The following is a 15,394-nucleotide window of genomic DNA, read 5'->3' as shown; positions in this document are numbered from 1 at the left end:
CTACACCTCCCCCCTCACCCCCAACCCAGGCCCCAAGAAGACTTTCCACATCAAGCAGATGTTCACCTGCACATCTGCTAATGTGGTATACTGCATCCGCTGTTCCCGTTGTGGCCTCCTCTACATTGGGGAAACCAAGCGGAGGCTTGGGGACCGCTTTGCAGAACACCTACGCTCGGTTCTCACTAAACAACTGCACCTCCCAGTCGCGAACCATTTCAACTCCCCCGCCCATTCCGCAGACGACATGTCCATCCTGGGCCTCCTGCAGTGCTACAACAATGCTACCCGAAGGTTGCAGGAACAGCAACTCATATTTCACTTGGGAACTCTGCAGCCCAATGGTATCAATGTGGACTTCACAAGCTTCAAAATCTCCTCCCCTACCCCATCCCAAAACCAACACCAACCCACCTTCCTCCTCCCTACCTACACTCACCTTTCCTAGCCCCACCCCCATCTCCTACCTACTAACCTCATCCCGCCCCCTTGACCTGTCCGTCCTCCCTGGACTGACCTATCTCCTCTCTACCTCACCACCTACACTCACCTTTACTGGCTCCATCCCTGCCTCTTTGACCGGTCTGTCTCCTCTCCACCTATCTTCTCCTCTATCCATCTTCTATCCGCCTCCCCCTCTCTCCCTGTTTATTTCAGAACCCCCTTCCCCTCCCCCATTTCTGAAGAAGGGTCGCAACCGGAAACGTCAGCCTTCCTGCTCCTCTGATGCTGCTTGCCCTGCTGTGTTCATCCAGCTCTACACCTTGTTATCACAAAGAAAGTAGTTAGTTTACCGGAATGTCTGCTTGGTAACATCTTCCATGTATTACTGTTTTAATTAAACTGATCCCACAGAGTTAATTGAACCCTGAGGAGCGATGTGATTATTAGACCATTACCAGTAGCAAGATATGTCCTTGTTACTCATTGTCACTTATCTGTGGGAATTAATCCTGTTTTACCAGCGACTCTTACTAACTGCAGCTCGGCCACTAAATAGCAGTGGCTCAATATCGGGTGTTACTTCACTTGGGTTTCAGGATCCAAGTGTGTGAGTTGCTCTCTGCTCAACCCACTACCCTGCTGTGTGCCCACCAATGCAGTGTGCCATGGTCTTCCAGGTCATGCCCTTCCACAACCAGCCGGATGGGTATGGAATCACCCCACAGCTTTTGCTATATGTCTAGCAAATGCTGGCAGCTTGCTTTCGTACCTAACCAAGTCCCTGAAAACCTCCCTCAAGTGGAGTGTTCACGAACTGGAAAATCCATAAGCCAAAACCCAGCAGAGACTACCAGAACATTGTGGAACACTAATATGGTTTCCCTCGTCAAGGCATGGATCTCGTTATGTGCATCTTCATTGCATTAATTTTGTCAGTGCAGAATTCTTTTTCACAAGTACAGTACACCCTTGGCAAGATTTTGTGTTCAGCATCTCAGGCGCTAAGAAACTGTGTTGCTCAGCGTGCTTATTGTATGACGATCCTGTTCTGGTACTTGTGTTATGCATTTGACCTGTCACAAAGGAAGTTTGGGACTTTGTGCACATTCTCGTGATTGTTAATGTTCAGAATCTGTCCACGTGCTTTGCTGTGCGTCTACATTGGCACAGTGCAGGTCACGCTGTTTCTAACTCTTTTGAAGGTTAATGTGACCCTTTGCTTCTGATTAATGGCAATTGCAGTGAATCAGAGCTGCAGTTATGACTGGGCTCTGAGCAGAATGCACAGTTTCTTTCATTGGACAAGTGCTTGACATCAATGGCAAATAAAGCTGGCAGATTTGTTTTTGTTAACACGCTGAATTCTTTGTGACTTTTTCCTACCAGTTTGTTTAAATTTCTTCGCTTTACCTTTCCCCCTCCACATGCACTGAAGCCATTGATTCATGCTAAAGACTCCTTCCATGTGAGTCTTTGATACCAAACCTTCATAAAAATATCAAAGCTTTGTGGCTGTGGAGGTTATTATAGCTAAGCCCACGCTCATTCCTTCCCAATGCACCTCTGCATGTACTTACCCGTATAAGTTAATAATCAGCAACAGAGAATTGTTACAGCACAGAAGCAACCAGTCAGCATAGTATGCCTGGTGTAGTTGTCTGTGGTCAGTTTGCCCATTGCCGTTCCTTGGTGTTTTCAATGTAGCTATGTGCGTTCTTCCTTTTCCAGATAATTCCAATTTCCTCTTGAAAGCCTGAATTGAACCTGCCTCCATCATGTGTCCAGGCAACACATTCCAGACCCATAACTATTCACTACTAAAAAAGTCTACCTTATTTCACCATTGCTCATTTTGCCAATTCTCTTAAATATTGACCTCTTGTTTCTGATTGTCCCATCAATGGGAGTTTTTTTTTTCCCCCCAATCTGCTCAGTCCAGACCCGTTCTGATTTCAAACGCCTTGATCAAATCTCTTGATGACCTTCTCCAAGGGAAACTCTCCCAATTTCTCCAATTTATCTACACTGAGGTGTGTCATTTTATCAGAAGCTGGAAACTTGATTTCTGAATCTCTTTGCCCAGTATCCCTCTGATGCCTGTAACACCACCCTAACCATTAACATGTCTAAGATGTGATAACTTGTGCCAGGAATTGAATTGCAGTCTTGTCAATGTGACTCAGCATGACATAACGTTGAGTCATTGTCATTAAAGGAACCAATGACAACATTTTTTAATTGTGTAAATGTTCATCGTGCAATGTAGAAGGAAAGATATTATCAAGCTGGAGAGTGTTCAGAGGAGATTTACCAGAATTTTGCCATGTATGGAAGGTTTGAGGTGTAAGGAAAGGCTGGATAGGCTGGGACTTTGTACTCGAGTGTAGGAGGTTGAGAGATGACCTGATGAAAGCTCATAAAACAATGAGAGATCTAGAGAGACTTGATGGTAGTTGTTTTTTCCCTAAGACGGGGAATTTCAAGACTAGGGTCACGTCGTTGAGGTGAGAGGAGAGAGATTTTAAAAAAGACATAAAAGGTAAATTTTTTACACACAGGGTGGTTCGTGTGCAAAATGAACTTCCTGGGGAAATGGTGGAAGTGGGTACAATTACAACATTTAAGAGACGTTTTGGGTGGATATATGAATAGGAAGGGTTTGGCGGGGTATAGACCAGGATCAGGCAGGTGGGACTAGTTTAGTTTGGGATTATGTTTGGCATGGACTGGTTGGACCGAAGGGTCTGTTTCCGTGCTGTATGAGTCTATGGCTCTAAAGTGAACTGGCATTATTACTGCCTTTTGTGTTGAATGTATGCTCTTCCTGTGTTGAATGGAATGACATCTAATCATCGACTCAACTATGTTTTGGACACAGGAACAACCATATAGGTCAATAACACTCACTGGCACAGGATGGAGATTCCCGCAGGCTAGAACACCCAACAGTGAGCAATGTTAATTTGCATGTGGCAAGGTCCCACAAACAGTAATGAGATAGTAGTCAAAAAAATCTGTTTCCGATGTTAGTTTAGGGATATTTGTTGGCCTAAGAATCGGAATAACTTACTTATTTTTAATTGATTAATAACTTAAATTTTTGAGAATCTCACAATTTAATATTTGTACGAAAACTTAAAACTCAGGCTAGACAAATGTTCATGGGTCTCAGTATAAAATAAACATACTATTTTCAGTTGCCAAACAGGCCAATTAAATGCAGTGTTTGGTTTTAAACAGCAATATCTATCAACTGGGTTTCTTAATAAACACAATTATTTTTGTTTTATCAAAATAAAACATAATTATTGTGTCTTTACTGATTAACATGCATGGTCAATAGTATAGAAACACAGATGTTTATCCCTCCAAAATATCTCCTGTTGTGGAAAAGATTAAAAACTGAATTCTCCTTTGTTAAAAAGAACACTTTGACCAATGAGATAACAAGGTGTAGAGCTGAATGAACACAGCAGGCCAAGCAGCATCATAGGAGCAGGAAGGCTGATGTTGCTTGGCCTGCTGTGTTCATCCAGCTCTATACCTTGTTATCTCAGATTCTCCAGCATCTGCAGTTCCTACTATCTCTGATACAACTTTTACCAATGGGTTGTTCTTGAAAGCAATAGGATAAATTGTCGGATTTTTGAGGAAATGGTGGATGTGGGTACAATTACAATGTTCGAGACATTTGGATAAGTACATGACTTGGAAAGGCTTGGACAGATATGGGCTAAGCAGGTGGGACTAGTTTAGTTTGGGATTATGGTTGGCATGGACTGGTTGGACTGAAGGGTCTGTTTCCATGCTGTATGACTCTGTATGACTCTGTATGATTCTGTATGAGTCTGCTGTATGAAACACTGGGGTGGGGGACAGCAACGGTGGCTCAGTGGTTAGCATTGCTGCCTCACAGCACCAGGGACCAGGGTTTGATTCCACCCTTGGACGACTGTCTCTGTGGAGTTTGCACATTCTCCCTGTCTGCGTGGGCTTCCTCTGGGTGCTCCGGTTTCCTCCCACAGTCCAAAGATGTGCAGGTTAGGTGGATTGGCCATGCTAAATTGCCCCTAGTCCAGGGGTGTGCAGGCTAGGTAAATTAGCCATGGAAATGCAAGGCTACAGGGATAATAGGGGTTGGTCTGTGTGGGATGCTCTTTGGAGGGTTGATATGGACTCTATGGGCTGAATGGCCTGCTTCTACACTGTAGGGATTCTATATGGTCAAATTAATCATCATGCACAGTTATCTCTGCAGTCTAGCAAGCAAGCTTGTTCAGAATAAAGGATCTTGATGTTATTGCACGTATGTTTTCACAAATAGGTTCCACCTTGAAGAGATATAGAGGGTTTTCTTTTCAGAAATGGGAGAGCTTAGCTGGGCTACTTGTTCTTAGCAAGCATCCTCCAATTCTACTTATTCTTAACAGGTGTCCCTCCTGAAGCAGATTCAACAAGATTTCTCCATGCCAGTTACTGTTCAAAATAGTTTCAAATAGGATTTGCAAGAAAGCAAGCAATTATCACCCATGAAGTGATACACAGGAAGCCTTGTTTCTAAAATAAAACTCCAATGTCTACTGTGAACTTTCAATGGCCTCTTTTAAAGAAACTACTCCCAAGTATTTTCACAAAACTTAATGAAATCCATTTCCCGCAATCCTTCAAAAATTAATTCACCAAGCAATGTTACAGGTTTAATATTAAATGTTCTCATAATGCTTTTACTTTAGGTCTATATAATTAAACACAATCTGTTTCATGTGAAGACTTGATATTTACGCAACGATGGCTGTAAGTGGAAGAACAAAGGTAGATAAAATTTAATATGGACAAATATGAATGACAGCATTTCAGTAAAAATGACAACATCTTTATTCGAGGGCAGCGACCAAACCAAGGATAAAGCAATTGACCTGGTGATCAATTAGTCTGATCACTGCAGAATAACAATCAATAAAATAAATAGGGCTGGATGCGTGCACCCTGTTGAAGAAAGTGCAACTGAGCCAGGACCTTAAAACATATATAACCACATAGTCAGTCTTAAACTGTTTCAGTTCTAGTCTTCAGATAAGATATACAAGCCTTGGAGGCAATCCAAGTCAGAGTCTTGAAGCTTATTCCCAAGGTGAGCTTTAACTCCTCTACATTCAATCGGAATAATGTGGAGAGTGAGGTTAAAACAGAGCCGCTTCATTCTCTGCTCTGTGCCATTTTGCAGTTTTGACATTTGGTTTTAGTTGTGGATGTGCTACCCACAGTGACTGTAGCAGAAGCCTCATGAATAAATTCAGAGACACCGAAAGGGCCAACATGCGCTTTCACCAGTTCTTGAGCAAGGCATCTGTTGGAACAGAACTGAGGTAAGCTTCAATAAAATCTCTACCGAGAAAGGCATGCAACGATAATAGCGTGCCCCTCGGGTTTCTCTGCTTTTCATCCAGTCCCGCTCACTGCTCCCCCCAATCCCAAGCCTGTGTGTCTGTTACTCTGCTATTTCTCCCCATTTCTCAGCTGCAAGACTCCTTGGAGCATTTCATCTCCAAGATCTGCCTCACTGTCGCCAACTTCTCAGCTGCTTGAGCAGCTAATGACCAGGATTCATAGAAGTTTAAAGCAAAATCTTCCTGGGTTTTGAATCCCACTCTTTTTTTTTTTGTTTCTTTTATTCTTTCAGTTTTTATCACCAGGAAGGCCAGCATTTATTGTCCTAGAACTGAGTGACTTGCTTGACCATTTCAGAGGACAGTTAAGTCTCACCCACGTGCTATGGATTTGAAGTCCAATATAGATCGGACACGATTTAAAGATGGCAGATTTCCTTCCCTGAAAAACATTAGTGAACCAGATAGGTTTTTGCAAAAATCAAGAATGGTTTCATGGTCACAGCTAAGCTAGTTTTTCATTCTAGATTTCTTGAATTCAAATTCCACCAGCTTCCACGGTGGGATTTGATCCTGTGTTCCCGGAGCATTTAGCCTAGGCCTCTGGAGTCTTACTGTAGTGACATTGACACTGCAGTACCGTCTTTGGTATGAGAACATGCTCGAGAAAATTGGGCCTTTAGTCGACTGCAAGGTGACTTTGCACAAAGTACGGTGCAAAAGAAGCTAAACATTAAAAATTATTTCAGATTAGTGCAAGAGACTAGAAGACTAGTAAAAGGCAAATGGGGTAAATATTGGAGTTGTGTTCTAAACAAAATGATTAACACAAGGAATGGACTTGTAAGAACAAAACCCTTGCATTACTTGAGAGAATTGGATCTTACACCGGGAGAACTGTCACTCTTCCATAGAAACATAAAAAATTGGAGCAGGAACAGGCCATTCTGCCCTTCAAGACTGCTCCACCATTCAGGATGATCGTGGCTGTAAACTTTTTGGTTGTGCTCCCCCCGCATAACCAGTAAGGAGACCGTCTACACAAGTATTCCAGCTGTGTCTTGCCAAGGTCGTGTACAATTGCAGGAAGAGTTCCCTATTTCTGTTCTCATTCTAATTCTCTCCGTTTGAGAGTCAACATACCATTTCTGAACTGAAGTGGCCAAAAGGCTGTTTTTGTTTTCTATTTTGTGATAAGTTGTTGTTTTAGTACTACTCTGATGCAGCACAATTTACATTTGCAACATGGCTGCTGTTGTGAACAGAGGCCAATAGATTTCAGAAAATCATTTATGAGCAAGTTCGCTCCAATAGGTCACAGTGCTCACTCATCTATGAAATGTCACTGGCAATGTTGAGGTTGAAACCAAGTCAGTTTATTTGGAACAGAGTGAAAGGTGCTTTCCTGTTTGACACAATTAGATACATCAATGTTAGATGCTGTCCTTCACCCTCTGATGTTAACATTTCTCCTGTTGAAATTGAAAGTTGTGAAGTGGATGAGGAGAGCAGAATGAGCCCATTGCTCCATGGTGACCAGAGAATTGAGATTGCAGCATTGTTATGCTGTAGATACATCTGGAATAAACATGACAAGGAGTGAACAGTAAATATAATTTATCTGATGCACTTCAAAAAAAATTACATGGTTGAAGTATTTTAACTGCCTATATTGACCTTTCTTGTAATAGCAATTTGGACTTTTCAGTTACTTATTTGCAGACCTTATGAGGTCATTGCTATGGAGACCTTGAGAAATTTTGTAAAGCAGAGTCTGAAATCTTTTCAGAAAAATTGTATTGCCTGTTGACTTTTAGATTTGTCCTTTCTGTTTTAAAATGTGTTAGTGAAAGGAGATCTCAGAATTTCACTAATGTTTAGGTAGATTTGCTGTTATTCTATGTAGCAGTTATATTCTATTAAGGTTTTTCTTGTGGGATAAGTGTAATGCAACAGAGGAACTGCAATAGTCCACTGCCTCAATATTTGTACATTTTGTGTTCTTGAGTGTGACTGTGGACATTGCCTAACTAAGAAAGCTTCACTTCTAGTTTTGTACTGTGCCTCTCTCCATCCAAATGCTAGGAGACTTTTCACCACCATCTGTTAATTGATTGCCTTCTTTGTAAACTTCTTCCCCTCACCCCCCCCTCTTGTCTTCCAATCGTTTGGCAAATCTAGAGTTTAGCGTGTGAAGAGCCATTCACACTAACATACCTGTGCTCTCAACAGAGTTACACCTAGCTGCTGTAACAGTAGGTTGCACTTCTTTGATTATCTTTTCAAACCATTCAGAAAGTACATTAGGATTGAATTCTAGATGTGAGACCAACCACAGCTTTAGGCACCAATGTTTATTGGGCGTGATAATAAAGTGAAGACTTATTAATGTTTCTGTCAAGATAATTCAGTATTACATTATTAGGTTGCTTGTTACTGAACCATAAGTGCACTGACTGATATAACTACACACTGTACATTAGTGGGCACATCAGGGAAGCAGTGTTAATGAGCATGGACTTCGATCTGTGAACCTAACAGTTATGATATCAGAAAAATGGCTTAATTTAGTTTTTTGACACAGTTCTTGACATAAGACATCAAAAGTGCTTCTGTCCTGTTTTGGCTGACTGTTGCATGTCTCTTTCTTCCTGAGGAGTTAATCGTTTGTCGGTCATGATGCTTGCCGGACCAGGAGATCATTGGGAGGATTAATGTGTGTCAAGATGTTAATTTCTCAAACCTTCATAACAAAACATTTTTGGATTAGGTTTGGATTTAAGGGCGAGGGAAAATAAGAGCCTGTGTTGGGCTTTACTAGATGTCTGGTCTTGGAGCTGAATAGATGTGTTAAGTACACACTGTGTGAACCTTATCGCACTAATGACTGCATTGCTTGCACTCTATCATCCACCATGCTTCCCCCTCCACAGGTTATCAGTAAATTTAAGTGTTATTCATGTTCTCGTGATTGCATATTTTTGTAAGAGCTTTAATCACACGTGGCCAATGCTGACTTCTAAACTTGTTTTTCTTTTGTCTTTTTTTACCTCCTCCTCTACCCAAACCGCTATGTTCTCACAGGGGCTGCACAAGAGATCGAAGGTAGAGAAGAACAAATGCATTTCTTAAGCTCGGACTCTCTCTGTTTCACACGGGTATCACTTTAACAGGGAAAAGAGCAGTGAATTAAATGGCCAGCTACTAAACCAACGCGAGCAATAATTATTAATTTTGAGTGTCTGCTTTAAACTGGCAATTGATGTCTTGGAATGGGGATATAAAGATGCAAGTATTAGTAGTGTCATTTAAGATTTCCTTGTATTCTGATATTGACATCATCCACCGCTAGTAAATTAAGGAATAAGTCAAAATTCAAAGCTTAATTACTTATTTTGGAACGTGGACTTTCTCTGATTTAATTTTCTCCACTAGACTTGTAGATCGTGTTGAAGCTAAGGTTGAACCAAAATCTCTCAAACAGAAACTTGAGGTGGGTTTTTGCCCACGGGCAGTATAATCTATGGGCTTCTTAAGCAAATCTTTGATCAAAAACTGCGTTCCAATGATTACCATGGGATCTCATTAGCAGACTGGAACTTCTTGCGCATGCTGTGCCTCCTTTCCATTTTAAACATGAACATTTTGAGACATAATCTTGCGTTTCTATAGCACGCCTCGATTTGAGATGTATTAGGTTGCTTGGTGAACACCCTGATGTTCTGCTGGTGCACGTTTTAAACTTGGATCGCATGTAGCGAAAAGCTTAGGAAATATCTGTAGCTGAATGGACGACACATTTTGTAACTGTGCATGTATTAGAACAATGAGACAAATGAATCTGAATGGATAATGTAGAGGAGATAGAATTTTCAGCCTTTTTTTGGGACAGATATGATGTATTCATTGTTATAAAATGAAGATTTATGCGGGTGTTATGGTAACTGCTTGCTGTGTTCTGATGACCAAGTTGCCTTTTGTTCATTGTACAGAGAAGCTGCTTTGCATTGCACATACATAATGTTTTTCAATGGCTTCATTTAAAGCTGCCATTCTTAAAAGATTTTTATTTTAAAGAGAACAGTTTCTCTTTGTTCCACATGACTGGCCAGCCAAGGAGCTGATCTCAGATGCCTTTTGAACCCCAGGCAAAGTTGGGGAAAGAGATGAAAGAGAAAAATGCTGCATTGCATGTTTTTGTTTGTTCTGCTGAAAATATAAATCAGTGTCATCAGACTGCTAACGTGGCACGCAGCTTAGCATGGAAATCTCCAAGACCAGCCTATAAACTGTTCCATGGCGCATCGTGCAGCATTGGTGAAACATCGTCCAGATGTCTGCATTAGCTCCCAGTTGAGCAGTGCCTCGATTTTAACATTTTCATCCTTGACCCTTTGCTCTGACCCTCCCTCCAATTTTTATAGAGTAATACAAGATGGAAACAGACCCTTCAGTCTAACCAGTCCATAATCCCAAACTAAATTCGTCCCAAGCAGCAATTTCACTTCCCCAAGCCAGTTTCTGCTGTGTGATGTTTTTTTAACATTGACTTTGGTAAGTGATAGACAGAAATCGAAATCTCAAGAGAATCAAATGAAGGCAATTCGTAGAAACTTGATGTGAACATCAAAATTATTTCACCAATAATAAAGTTTTCTCATGTTACATAATGGCCGTTATTTGATATGAGAATGATTTAGGGAACCCCGTCCTCAGATGACAGTGACATCCAGACAATCTTTTTGACCATAACAAATAAATACTCAGTTGTCTGCCTGTTTCTACTGGTAGTAGAAATTGTTACAGAAAACAAGGCAAGTGCAAATACGTCTCTGTCATTCACATTGAAGTTTCCCCCAGTGTTATTTTATCCCAGTTGTATTTTTTTCCTCTCCTTTCAGAGTAACAGAATGAACAAAAGTGGATTGTTTAAGAAATTGTCCCATTGATGAATGAACCGGGGAATAAAATAGTCAGAGGGAAGAGACAAAGTTGCATGAAATCTTTACAAGGCTTAACCTACAGAGCAATTGTAGAGAGATTTATGATGCATAATATACAAATAGGGATGGAAGTTGGAAAAAGAGGCTGGTAGGCAATATTGAGGACTTGCTAAGAACTTCCAAAAACAATATTTGAAAAACCTGTTTCTCTCCATGTTTACAACTGGTAGTGGAAGTGAAAATGTAAATACCTCAGGGGAGGAAGTAGAACAAAAAATGGGTTTGGTTCATGAAAAATCAGCTGGACTCAACAATGAAAAGTCACCAGATTTGTAACTTCTGTGGGCCTTTATTCTACCAGATCCTAGAAGTTGAATAGAAAGGATATGATTAGATAAAGGAATTATGAATTCACCTGGAATAAAGTCCTCAATTAAAGTTGTGGGGGAGGTGGCAATCCTGAAAATTATAACTTTCAGTGAAGCAACCTTACATGAAATATTGATTGCCAAAAGAATAAATGTTTAAACGTGAGTTGGGTTCTGTGGGGCCTTCCTTAGGTTTAAAATAAAGTTAGAATATTATACCTGTGCTCTCAGAATTAGAATATAGTACTTTGGCTAAATTCCAAATTGGAAAATGAATTAACTGTTAAAATGATATTCATCACTTTTTCTTATTTTTAATTGTGTATTCTACAGTACTCTGAGGCTCCAGTACAGGAAGTTCTGAGAATGTAGCTCAGGGTCATTGGTGGCCAGTGAGGTTTTGCTCATCAAGCTGCAGTCTGGCTGCTAGAACCTTGGATAACAGTGTGGAGCTGGAGGAACACAGCAGGCCAGGCAGCATCAGGAGTAGGAAAGTTGACGTTTTGGGTCAGGACCCTTGTTCAGGAAAATTTTCTGATTTTCTTAAGAAGGATCCTGACCTGAAACGTCAACTTCCCTGCTCCTCTGACGCTGCCTGGCCTGCTGTGTTCCTTCATTTCCACACTGTGTTGTCTCTGACTCCAGCATCGGCAGTTCTTACTATCTCTGCTAGGACCTTGCCTGGTTCTTGGCCTCAAGGGGCCTGCTGCTTGGTGGTGCCTTTTGGGTGGTTTGGGGCAAACCCGCTTGCCGGGTTCTGTGATCACCAGGATAGGATCAGCAGGACAGCTCCTCCTCACAGGCTGAGACACCTTGGCCATCCTCCGCTTCACAATACAGCCAGTGGCATTTTGTAATATATAACTAGGAGCAGAGAATGTGAGCAAGAAGATTAGGATAATTTTTCAACTACTGTGTACCCATCTAAGTACCCCCTGGGAACAGATGTCAAAGCCTTGGAGTGATTTAGACACGTAGCATTCACTTCTAGGAACTGGCTTCAAATTTGTCTATCTGTAAGGATCCCATGTGAAAGGAGTTTTAATCCAATTCATGATGGGCTTTGGCCAGAAGCCTAAAATTGTTCCTAATTTGGCAAGAAGCCAGTTTGACTGGGTCACACAATAGCTGGTGTAAGAAATGAGGGCTGGGTCATTAGAGCTGTACTCCATATGTAACTGTTCTCTGCCTAACTTGGGAATAATGCTGACATCGGGAGTTGTTTCATTGATATCATGCACCACCAGGAGAAGAAAGCGATACAGTGATATGTGCCAAAGAGATTGATTGCCGCAGGAGCTCCAGCCTTTTCTCTTTTTGAGGATAGAGGAAGGTTCTGTATGTTTTCGACATGATGTTAGGAGTGTAAATTAATTAGCGTCTGAGATTCCTAATACTGGGGCACTTCCTCAGGGGCAGAGAAAGCTAAGAAATCTTTAATAAATGTTTTGAAAATTAGGGAAAGTTTTGCTGAAATGAAAAGGCAGTGGCCAATTAGTTGACAAAACCATGAAGGATGCTATCAACTTAAAAGAATAAGGTGTACCTTCATTCAGCAGTGAGTGACTCAAATGTAGTGATTTGCTACAGGAAGCAGTTGAGACAAAGGGTGAACATTGTGCCTTTCAAGGGCAAAGGAAATTTTTACAGCAGACAGTGATTCACAGCTTTGGCCAGATAGTGGGATTAGGCTTGTCTTTGAGATATGAAGGCCTGAAGGCTTCCCTCTGCACTGCAAGCCTCCATTGTTCATGGTTTCAGCAAAACAATTTCAAAGCAAATATGCAGCTCGATCATTGGTTGATGTCTCTTAACTGGAACTTCCAGTCAATGAAGAATAAGAGCATGGTAAGAAACGATGTCTCAGCAAAGTGAAAATCCAAGTCGAGAGATAAGGTCTCAAAAGCAAAATATCATGGATGCTGAGATCTAAAATAAAAACAGAGTGTTAGAGAAACTCAGTTGGTCTCTCAGCATTTATGGAGAAAGAGGCAGAGTGAATGTTGCTAGTCCAATGACTTCAGAAGAAGAAACAAAACAAATAAGACTCACATTGGGCTCAAAAGCATTTAACTCGTTTTCTCTCTGCACAGATGCTGCCAGTTCTCTTGAGTTTCCCTGACACACACGGGTTTTGCTTCAAGAGGTTAAGTGCTATAGAAATGCAAGTTTGCTTGTTCTTGGTCACATTAAACAGCAGTCATTACAGAGCCAACACCCTCCTTTCCTCTCACAGTGTTAACCTTGCGTTGGAACAACTACAAGTAGAATGCTCCTTCAATCAGAAAAATATATTACCACCATGTCGCATATTAAAGCCTCTTTTGGGGATAACCTCAATGATATTTTCTGATTCACTTGAATATCTGAACCACACTTGAATATCTGAACCAGTCGGGATAATCTTTTGTTTTTGGTTTCTGACCACGACAGTGTTGCTAAAGCTGGTTTCTAAATTTTCTATTGGAAGGTTAACATTTAAATTGCAATAATTGAATCGCCAGGAGATGCCATTTGTGTCTCTCTCACTCCCACTCCCTTAATCCCAAAATCTCATCCCATTTAAAATTCCTAGGAGCCCTGATCCTCTAACAAATTTTAATAAAGATGCTGGGAAGGGACTTGCCTGTCTTGTGCACGTGAATTTTAATTTGAGTACAGTTCTTCAGCTGGTTGTCCAAATTTGAAATCCTTGCAATTTGGCCCGAGGTGATGAATTCAGATTGGGGTGAATGATCCAATTACTGCTGGGTAATAAGAGTTTAAAGCAGAGACTGTCTCCAGCAATCAGGATAAAAGCTGTGGCCAAAATCTCATTTAAACTTAATGGTACCAGTGAACCAGAAAGAGACCAGCTTTGATCTTGCAGATGGATTTGTTCACAGCTGGAAGAGCTGAATACTTTTTCAATTGTGTTTTCTTTTAAACTTTTCTAACAGTTCCCTTATTTGACCTTTTGTCTGTTCTGTTTTTCCTGCAGTTTGCACGTTTTCTTTGCATGCTATAGAAAGAAGACCTCGGCACATGCATACGTGTGTATGTTTAAAGTTCATCTAGGATTTTCGTAGCATTTGTTTTGCTTAGAACGAAAAGGAAGTATTTGTGGGATCAGGGTGTGCAATGACATGCCCTCTACTGGTTGTTACCCTTATTGCATCCTGTAGTTGACCCTCCTCTTTCTCATCCATTGGATCCTGATTTTTTTTGGTTGACTTGCACAATCTATTCAATAAGGAGGAAAGCAAGTGAAGGGTTTGAAAACTGTGCATCCTTCCCCAGTTCTGATAGAATGAGTTATTCATTTCCGCTTTTTTCAATTGAAAGCAGACAACTGCAAATAAGATTGCATGAAGTGGTTACTTTTGTTTGCATTGCATAGATGTAGTAATGTACATAGCATTGAAAAATGACTCATGGACAAATAAGTTTCCTGGTTATTACTTTTTTGAAATAAATTCTGAAAATGCCTTTCAAGCTGAAGCAATAGGGGATTTAATCAACATTTTTTGGTGTCCTCGGTCAATGTTTTGCTGGATGTGTGTTTTTTTATTTAAGTAATGTTGCGGCAATGAATATAACTGATAATTAAAGTATCCTAACTATAGTGAGTGCGTGCAGTAGTAATTCCACTAACAATCCTATCCTAGCTTCATACATTGACTTCAGGCGGTGTCCTGTTGGGGCATTAGGGTCTCAATGGGTGGCCAAGTAGACAATCTGGTGAGACACTCACTCTGGCCCTTCAGAGGCAAGTCCGTCAGACCCCACACCGACTAGTCAGTGGTGTGGCCTCTGGCAGGTCTTCCTGTGGAATCAAGGTTCTGGGAGAGGAAGTCCCTCCCATCAAGAGTTGCTGACCAACCAGATGCCAGCAGTTTTTTTGTTGCTCAGCAGCACTACGGTGGAAACTGTGGCTGCTGCTGGGACAGTAGCCCTGATCCCCTCAAGTCCCAGGATCATGGAGGACCCAGGACAAGGTAATTGATATGGGGGTTTGGGTAGGGGATGGTGCTGGGTTCCTCAGTCGAAGGTTTTTGGGGAGAGGGAGGAAACAGAGGTCAAAAGCAGAGATGGGGGCTGTCAACTCCAACTGTGCACCTCCCTCACCCTCAATGTTTGGTTAGGCATTCATGGCATTCCCCCCCCCCGCCCCCCCCCCCCCCCCCAAAAAAAAACCAAGAGGAGTCGAACTGCCTGCAACATTGGAGCTATTTGGAATGCCACACACCAACAAGCCCATCAGCTGCTGGTT

At 41.5% G+C, this 15,394-nt stretch overlaps 1 protein-coding gene across 3 annotated transcripts in view; it reads left to right on the top strand.

Annotated features, from left to right (window-relative positions):
* Nucleotides 1–15,394, top strand: part of cadm1a (cell adhesion molecule 1a) — a 405,153-nt gene that overhangs the window by 287,409 nt on the left and 102,350 nt on the right. For 2 of the 3 annotated variants that reach the window (XM_048615517.1, XM_048615520.1), the window contains exon 2: nt 8,916–8,936. The exons of the other annotated variant lie outside the window; for it this stretch is intronic. In XM_048615517.1, coding sequence (XP_048471474.1) covers nt 8,916–8,936 — 21 coding nt within the window. The remainder of the gene's footprint in view (nt 1–8,915; nt 8,937–15,394) is intronic. 3 annotated transcript variants of the gene reach the window in all.

Source organism: Rhincodon typus, chromosome 32, assembly GCF_021869965.1.
Source record: "Rhincodon typus isolate 14 chromosome 32, sRhiTyp1.1, whole genome shotgun sequence".
NCBI lineage: Eukaryota > Metazoa > Chordata > Chondrichthyes > Orectolobiformes > Rhincodontidae > Rhincodon > Rhincodon typus.
Note: the sequence above shows the minus strand (reverse complement) of the source record. Positions and strands in the feature narration are given on the sequence as shown.